Source organism: Poromitra crassiceps (genome assembly GCF_964638095.1).
Source record: "Poromitra crassiceps genome assembly, chromosome: 2".
NCBI classification, from domain to species: Eukaryota; Metazoa; Chordata; class Actinopteri; order Beryciformes; family Melamphaidae; genus Poromitra; species Poromitra crassiceps.
The window spans coordinates 2,029,268-2,039,586 of NC_139624.1; the positions used below are offsets into that span (position 1 = coordinate 2,029,268).

General features: G+C 40.3%; 1 protein-coding gene across 1 annotated transcript in view; it reads left to right on the forward strand.

The window, feature by feature from the left end:
* Positions 1-5,585, forward strand: part of LOC310791632 (myelin regulatory factor-like protein) — a gene marked incomplete at its 5' end in the record, with an annotated part of 17,981 nt that extends 12,396 nt beyond the window's left edge. The window contains 3 exon segments of the mRNA XM_083653292.1: positions 746-857; positions 4,338-4,409; positions 5,435-5,585. Coding sequence (XP_083509418.1) covers positions 746-857; positions 4,338-4,409; positions 5,435-5,524 — 274 coding nt within the window.
* Positions 5,586-10,319: the final 4,734 nt, after the last annotated feature.

Sequence of the window (10,319 nt, forward strand, 5' to 3'; positions counted from 1 at the left end):
TGTCAGTGAATAGTGAGACGTATGGACCTTCATACACACAGACACAGACAGACACACACACACACACACACACACTCCCAGCTGGTCAAATCCTGACGTTTGGTCAGGAGGACCCCTTGGCGTCACTTGTTAACACACTGGGTACCCATTTTTCATCATTTGTCAACACAATGAGACCGAAAACCAACAACTTGGGTTATGGTTACGGTTACTATGGCAACTAAAAGAACTTGGTTGAGGTTAGAGAAATGGTTGGTCATAATTAAATAAGAAAATGTTGATTAAAAATCTGAAAGTGGCTTATGTTTGAAATGTCCTTTGAAAACGCTGGGGATCGAACCCCTGGCCGTTGGCATCGAAGGCAAACTTATACGCCCATCCCCCACAACACCCTTACTGGCCACATTTTATCCGTCCGTCCGATGTTCGTTAACGCGATATCTGAGGAACGCCTTGACGGAATTTCATCAAATTTGCCTCAAACATCGACTTAGACTCAAGGATGATCTGATTAGATTTTGGTTGGCAAAGGTCAAGGTCACTGTGACCTCACGAATGCCATTCCCAAGTTCGTTAAAGTGATATCTCGAGAACGGTTTGATGGAATTTCTTCCAATTTCGCTCAAATGGCGATTTAGACTCAAGAATGAACTAATGGCGGAGGCATAAATCCGCGGTGCAGTCGTTCTAGTTTCACTTACTTTACTTTACTTGTTGACTGTTTCTAACCTGTTTGCTCCTGCAGTGCCACTGAGCTGCTGGTCGTGCATCTGTGTAGTCTTGACGAATCAGCAACCTGCTCCGCTCTGATGGACATCGACTCTGTCAGCGAGAGCAGATACCCATCCAACACACAGGTAAACAACCATCCAACACACAGGTAAACAACCATCCAACACACAGGTAAACAACCATCCAACACACAGGTAAACAACCATCCAACACACAGGTAAACAACCATCCAACACACAGGTAAACAACATCCAACACACAGGTAAACAAACATCCAACACACAGGTAAACAACCATCCAACACACAGGTAAACAACATCCAACACACAGGTAAACAACATCCAACACACAGGTAAACAACATTCAACACACAGGTAAACAACATTCAACACACAGGTAAACAACCATCCAACACACAGGTAAACAAGCATCCAACACACAGGTAAACAACCATCCAACACACAGGTAAACAACCATCCAACACACAGGTAAACAACATTCAACACACAGGTAAACAACCATCTAACACACAGGTAAACAACCATCCAACACACAGGTAAACAAACATCCAACACACAGGTAAACAACCATCTAACACACAGGTAAACAACCATCTAACACACAGGTAAACAACCATCCAACACAGGTAAACAACCATCTAACACACAGGTAAACAACCATCCAACACAGGTAAACAACCATCTAACACACAGGTAAACAACCATCTAACACACAGGTAAACAACATCCAACACACAGGTAAACAACATCCAACACACAGGTAAACAACATCCAACACACAGGTAAACAACATCCAACACATAGGTAAACAACCATCCAACACACAGGTAAACAACCATCTAACACACAGGTAAACAACATCCAACACACAGGTAAACAACCATCTAACACACAGGTAAACAACATCCAACACACAGGTAAACAGCATCTAACACACAGGTAAACAACATCCAACACACAGGTAAACAACCATCCAACACACAGGTAAACAACATCCAACACACAGGTAAACAACATCTAACACACAGGTAAACAACCATCCAACACGCAGGTAAACAACCATCCAACACACAGGGAAACAACATCTAACACACAGGTAAACAACATCCAACACACAGGTAAACAAACATCCAACACACAGGTAAACAACATCCAACACACAGGTAAACAAACATCCAACACACAGGTAAACAACCATCCAACACACAGGTAAACAAACATCTAACACACAGGTAAACAACATCCAACACACAGGTAAACAAACATCCAACACACAGGTAAACAACATCCAACACACAGGTAAACAACATCCAACACACAGGTAAACAACCATCTAACACACAGGTAAACAACATCCAACACAGGTAAACAGCTCTATAAAAAAGCCATCAAGGTGTTTGACAAAAAACCACAATCACATCATCACTGTGAAATCCTAGAGAAATATCAGCTCCTTAGCTTTAACAATTTTAGAACATTTAAAAGCACGTGTCTAATCTATAAATGTTTACACGGCTTGGCTCCTCCTCCTCTAGGGGAGTTCATTAGAAGGAAGAATAGAAATTTGAGCACAAGGGCAGCAGCTAGGGGGGACTGCGAAGTCCAAGCTAGAAAATCCACGTTCTCAAAAAACACCTGGTCGATCAATGGCAGCACTAGCTGGAACACACTTCCTATGGCTATTCGGGAAAGCCCCACTTTTGCGGCATTCAAAAGCCAGCTCAAAATATGGCTTAAAACAAACCAAATTTGTGAACACTAGCTTAATAGCTGCCTTCCAAATCTTCTTCTCTTCCTGCACTAGGCACTTCACCACTTAAGTGTAACACTTAAGAGAGAGTAGAGTAGCCTTCATATTGTTTCTATGTATTGTTATCTTGTAACCTGTCGAATGGAAGGTGTAGTATTCTTCTTTTAGCACTGACATGCTGCATGTACATCCTGTCTGTGTTTTGCTGTAATTTTGATGTCTGTAATGTGTGGTATCTCTTGCGATGACACGCTACAGGTATATCAGTTTGTTGCGTACATCCTGTCTGTGTTTTGCTGTATTTTGATGTCTGTAATGCTGTGGTATCTTTTGCGATGACACGTTACATGTATATTTCAGTCTGTGCGTTGAATGAATGAAATGAGTGACTGTTTTGATATTTATTGGGGACAACGGATGTAAATTAGCATTAGCTAACTCCGGCATATTTACATGTTTTTGTATATAGAGGCTTCTGTATTTCTGAACATGTCCATTAATGTGCATTGTCCCGTCACAATAAACCAATAAAGAAAGAAAGAAAGAACAACCATCTAACACACAGGTAAACAACCATCTAACACACAGGTAAACAACATCCAACACACAGGTAAACAACCATCCAACACACAGGTAAACAACCAACACACAGGTAAACAACATCCAACACACAGGTAAACAACCATCCAACACACAGGTAAACAACCAACACACAGGTAAACAACCATCTAACACACAGGTAAACAACATCCAACACACACGTAAACAACATCCAACACACAGGTAAGCAACATCCAACACACAGGTAAACAACATCCAACACACAGGTAAACAACCATCTAACACACAGGTAAACAACATCCAACACACAGGTAAACAACCATCCAACACACAGGTAAACAACCATCCAACACACAGGTAAACAACCATCAAACACACAGGTAAACAACCATCTAACACACAGGTAAACAACATCCAACACACAGGTAAACAACCATCAAACACACAGGTAAACAACCATCAACCACACAGGTAAACAACATCCAACACACAGGTAAACAACATCCAACACACAGGTAAACAACCATCTAACACACAGGTAAACAACATCCAACACAGGTAAACAACCATCTAACACACAGGTAAACAACCATCTAACACACAGGTAAACAACATCCAACACACAGGTAAACAACCATCCAACACACAGGTAAACAACCAACACACAGGTAAACAACATCCAACACACAGGTAAACAACCATCCAACACACAGGTAAACAACCAACACACAGGTAAACAACCATCTAACACACAGGTAAACAACATCCAACACACACGTAAACAACATCCAACACACAGGTAAGCAACATCCAACACACAGGTAAACAACATCCAACACACAGGTAAACAACCATCTAACACACAGGTAAACAACATCCAACACACAGGTAAACAACCATCCAACACACAGGTAAACAACCATCCAACACACAGGTAAACAACCATCAAACACACAGGTAAACAACCATCTAACACACAGGTAAACAACATCCAACACACAGGTAAACAACCATCAAACACACAGGTAAACAACCATCAAACACACAGGTAAACAACATCCAACACACAAAACAATAGACTACCCATTAGGGTTGTAGTCTAGTCTTGGAATTTAAATGTGATGCTAACTCTCTCTCTACCTCTCTCCCTCACGCTCTCTCTCCCTCTCTCCCTCCCTCTCTCTCTCCATCTCTCTATCCATCTCTATCCCTCCCTCTCTCTCTCCCTCCCTCTCTCACTCCCTCTCTCTCTCTCTCTCTCTCTCTCTCTCCAGGGAGAACATGAGTGGGCGCTCCATGTGGCTCGTCTCTATCACAGCTCCTATCACTTCCGCTCTGCAGTGGCTGTAAGACACAAAATATCTTCTGTTTCTCCTATCTCCTCCTATGGACGGCTAACCATAGTATCTGCTCAGCTAACATCACTGTCTTGTTGCTAACACGTCTGATTCACAGCTAATGCATCTAGTAGCAGCTAGAGTTAGCATCTTCACATTGATTTCAGTGTTTGCTGGCTAGTTAGCTTAGCAAGAGTACATTTTCACGGTGGAAATGCCATCATAAAAGATCATATTAAGACAGCCAAACATAAGCGGTGGTTACAAGCTAGTAGCACTGTGGTGACCTCCTTCAGAGGGGCAAATGCCATGACAGTGATCTGAAACGGGCACCTCAGGAGGAGACCTTTGCTTACCATCTGTTGAAACACAACCAGAGTAGAGACTAGGGCTGTGTGAGTAGAGACTAGGACTAAAGACAGACAGTTGACTGTGTCACAGTAACTCAGAGTGTTTTGGAGTAGAGACTAGGGCTAAAGACAGACAGTTGACTGTGTCACAGTAACTCAGAGTGTTTTGGAGTAGAGACTAGGACTAAAGACAGACAGTTGACTGTGTCACAGTAACTCAGTGTGTTGTGGAGTAGAGACTAGGACTAAAGACAGACAGTTGACTGTCACAGTAACTCAGAGTGTTTTGGAGTAGAGACTAGGACTAAAGACAGACAGTTGACTGTGTCACAGTAACTCAGTGTGTTTTGGAGTAGAGACTAGGGCTAAAGACAGACAGTTGACTGTGTCACAGTAGCTCAGAGTGTTTTGGAGTAGAGACTAGGGCTAAAGACAGACAGTTGACTGTGTCACAGTAACTCAGTGTGTTTTGGAGTAGAGACTATAGGGCTAAAGACAGACAGTTGACTGTGTCACACTAAGTGTTTTGGAGTAGAGACTAGGGCTAAAGACAGACAGTTGACTTATCCATATCTGCTTCTCGCTGATACAATTTACACTTTATTAATAACTACAATGTTCAACAATTCTCTATGTTGGTTGTTTTTAGTAGAAAGCTAATATCTGACCTCCTCCTCTCTTCAGGGTCAGGCAGACTGCAATACTGACCATAACTACGCGGGGGCGCTGTTCACCGACTACCACTTCCACTTCTACAGACGCTGCACTGACTGACACACACACACACACACCAGCCCGTTCTCATTGCCAACGTACATTTCCTATGTTGACTATTTGTCAGGTCCCTTGGCGTCACTATCCGACGTGATAGGTTCCATTTTTGCTTCTTTTTGGACGTGCAGGGTCCTTCAACAGAACTAACACAACGTCTCAAATCCACCACGGGAGTGTGACAGTCAAATGGGGCACGCTAAGGCTTTTGTGGTCACGACGTTGGAAGCGTAAATGCTTGTCTCTAATGACGGGGACCTGAGATCACGTCCCAGCGTGTTCAAAGTCTATATTTCCACCAAAGTCACATTTCATCTTTTTGTTATTTTGCCATAGCCCTAACCTTAACCGAGCTGTTTTAGTTGCCTAAACTTACCCAACGTCGCGACATTTTGAAAATAACCGTCACCGACACGTTTTCGAAGTGGAGAAACATAACCGGTGGTGTGGACAAATTAGGAGATAATAGTCAGCGTAGAATTGGAAATGAGAAGGCACACGAGAGAAAACATGAAACCCCATGTAGTATACAGTTCTCACACAAAGAGTCAATCAACAATACTGTACGATGAACTATTTCTATTTTATTGTATTTTCTATTTTCTGTCTTTTATTTTCATGTCATTCTTGCTTCGTCACACAGGGGGTGCTCTACAGCTCCAGTCTGATTCATTTTGTCAGCCGTCTGACTTCATCCAATCAAACTGTAACACAGATTAATATTCAAACCTTGTAATCTGTTTAGTAACCTTGTAAATAATTTAAAGAGCCTCTCGCTTTCACTTGTTAGTCTTATCTTGTATTATTAGGGGTCCAAGCACAAAGTGCGTGGATCCCTATTGTATCTGTAATGTTTATTATTATTATTATTATTATTATTCTGCCCTAAAACAGCATGCACGTCAAAAACCGTTAGGGCTACAGTAGCCAGACCTTGCACATAGGTTGGAAATGTGCCCCACTGCTCAGAGACAAAAAATTAGCCATATTGGCCAGATGGTGGCGCTATAACAGACCCTTTTGCGTATTGACCCATAACTCACACCCATTTAAGCCTGCTAGATTTTCAAAAAAAAAAAAAGAACTCGTCCTAGGCCATTTGCCCGAATGAGCCCAAACTTTTTCTGTGTCATCTCTGGACTTCCCTGATCTAAAGTTGTATAAAGAATTTGGATACGTGAAACCGTCTTGAAATGATAAATGTTTAAACTTTGACACTTTGAAACTTTGAAACTTTGAAACTTTGAAACTTTGAAACTTTGAAACTTTCACCGGAAGCTTGGACCCCGCATCGCCGCTTGCGGCTATATTTATTATTATTATTACTCTCACCTTGACTGAATTAGTTTGATTGGAAAATAAATGTTTGGGTGTTTCTGCTGCTGTATTTTGTCATTCTCGGTGTGAAACTCACTTGTGTAAAACTTTGAATAAAAACCTAAAAACAACGGAAATGTAGAATTCTTAATGTAATATTACTATATCACTTTATATTAAAAATGCAGCAGTAATACTGAGACAGTAACTTGTTTTTTCCTGCATGTGATTAGTGCAATTAGTTAAACAAATTTTTTTGTAATGTAATATTGGTACAGTCGTTTCTGAGTTTGTAAAATATGTATTTTGAATAACTTGAAGAATGGAAGATTTGTGCTGAAATTGAATGAGACAAGACAAACTTTTCCTAACCGCGTGGCCCCACTGTGTCAACTTTATAAAACTGGAGGGAAAAAAAAAAGTATATATATATATATATATATATATATATAGCCTATACAGTATATATACCTTAGCCTGACCTGAAGCCTGAGTTTAACCCTAACCCAGACCAGCCTGATGTGAAGCGTGACTTTAACACTAACCCAGACACTGAATACCTACAGACTATAGTCATGTTGTCAACACTGGAAATAACGTGTAACTGAAAGGCCAGATATATGTATATGTATGTATGTATGTATATATATATATATATATATATATATATATATATATATGTATATATATATATATATATATATATATATATATATATATATATATATATATATGAAGAGTTCATTTGCAAAAACAGGTATCTCCGTTTGGATCTTTTATAAAAAAATATATATATTGATGTATTTATACTGTAATTTATTTATTTTGGGGGATTTTTTATTATCAATCATAACTAAAACATATTTTCACATAAATCACCTCAATAATGTTTTCTATGTGCACTCCAGGGAGTATCAAACAGATGTTGTTTGTTCATTTTAAGAATGGCGTTTACCTGCCGTCCATACAAATGCAGAAAACAGAATTCAAATTCAGTCATCTGCTGGAATAAATCTTACCACTTTCAATCTACGGTAAGTCATTTACACAAACTCAAGATCTTTAGTCGCAAGTACAAGAACCAATTGGCCAAGTACAATTGGGGAGAAATGGTGAATAAATCAGGAATATATAGATACATACATACATCATATGATACATGATACAGTATCATGTACAGAAGACACAATGTATCATGTACACAATGAATCATGTACAGAATATATATATATATATATTCTGTACATGATACATTGTGTCTTCTGTACATGATACATTGTGTCTTCTGTACATGATACATTCTGTCTTCTGTACATGATACATTGTGGGCCCTATTCTCCCACAAGCCTTCGGCGCTAAAACGGGCCTTAAACGCAAAAAAACGTGCCTTGCGCCTGTTTTGGGACGATATCAATATTTCATTTTTTTCATTTCATTTCATTTTTATTTGTTCTGACCAAACACAATACAAGAAACATACATACAATATATCTTTAACAGGTTACAGGTTTGGCCAGAAAGGAGCAGGATGAAGAAAACTTATTATACCTGCCCCTTTCTCAAAAAAATTGTAAAAAAACAAACATAGATGGTCTGCCTAATTTGATAGCAGTCATTTGAAATTGACGCTACATCATGGCCTCGGAGAAACAAAATTCGAATTAATAATTAGCAATCTTGTGACTATGACACAATCATGTCACATGAGAACAAACAAAATAAGAAAATCATCCAGATATTTCATACTGGTTAATTATTCTTTTCCTATACATTTTTTTAAACTGGAGAATACCCCTACAACTCTTTAAATCATTCGGTAGAGAGTTCCAAAGTTTAATACCTGTAACTGAAACACACATCTGTTTTAAGGTGGTCCGTGCAAATTGATGTCTAAAATTATATTTCCTTCTGTGGTCCTCCTCTAGAGAAACAAAAAATATGGCTTTAGGCTGCCAAATGCGCTTTAGGCCGAATGGGCGTGGCGCAGTCCCAGAATGGGCCAAAGTGGGCGTGTCGGCGCTAAATACCGGCGTACTGCTATCTTCCGACCTGGCGTTAATTTAGCGCCTTGCGCCTTTGAAAAGCAGGCCTATTCAGTGGGCCAGTTGCGCGGAGCGCTCCCCTCTGGCTCTCTCCCTCCCCTCTGGCTCTCTCCTCTTTCACCCTTCTCTGTGTCACCTCTCTCCCTCTCTCCTCAGTCTGACAGGCACAATTCCGACTGTCTCTGACTCCCTCGCTCAGAGTCCCATAGAAAAAATAAGCTGTAACTTCACTGCAATGTGAATGTCCCAACATGCATTGTGTTTCTCCATTTCGCTACTAAATAGCAACCAAATGAGCCGAAAACCTATATTAAGGGAGGATCTAAATAATGTGTAATGGTAAGACAACCTCCAATTGTAGAACATTTCAATATTGGACCAAATAAAACATCGAAATGAAAACACCACCCTATGTGAAACATATATGTCCTACTGGGGCTATAAATACCCCTTGTCGATTTAACGTGATTTAGATAAGTGACAGCGGAACGCGCTTCGGAAGCTTCTACTGTCATCTGCTATACTGTGATGTCCGCTCCAATAACTTGGCCCTACTCCACATTTAGTTTTACAATAAAAACACATTTATGCAATGACTTTACATAATGTAGGCTATATTTATGTGCATCATCCTTCCTGCAGCAGGCGAGAGAAAATGATATCTTTCTGGACAAACTTTCACCAATCTAATAGGCTATATTTTTCTAGCTGATGCATTTAGAACATTATTTTCACTTTGATCTTGCTATAGTGTAGCGTATTTACATGCTTGCAGTATTGAAACTGCAGTTAGATTGGTTTGAGAAGCATAATAATATGGAATAATAAGAAAAAATGCATAATTTTACGCTTAAAAGGCATGGTTGTAATGCTTTAGGCTGCGTGTAGCGCCAGCACGACGATATCAAGTGCGCTGGTCCACGCCCACTGATTTGGGCTGCACCAGGCGCTCGGCCTAGAAACAGCGCCGATGCAACGATAGGGACCTGTGTCTTCTGTACGTGATACATTGTGTCTTCTGGACATAATACATTGTGTCTTCTGTACATGATACATTGTGTCTTTTGTACATAATACATTGTGTCTTCTGTACATGATACATTGTGTCTTCTGTACATGATACATTGTGTCTTCTGTACATGATACATTGTGTCTTCTGTACATGATACATTGTTACATTGTGTCTTCTGTACATGATACATTGTGTCTTCTGGACATAATACATTGTGGCCCCTATCGTTGCATCGGCGCTGTTTCTAGGCCGAGCGCCTGGCGCAGCGCAAATCAGTGGGCGTGGACCAGCGCACTTTATATCTTGGTCGTGGCGCTAGACGCAGCCTCAACCATTACAACCACGCCTTTTAAGCGTAAAATTGTGCACCGTCAGTTCATTGGATAAGTGCAATAAACGAATCGCATGCTTGCCTTTTAAGCTCCAT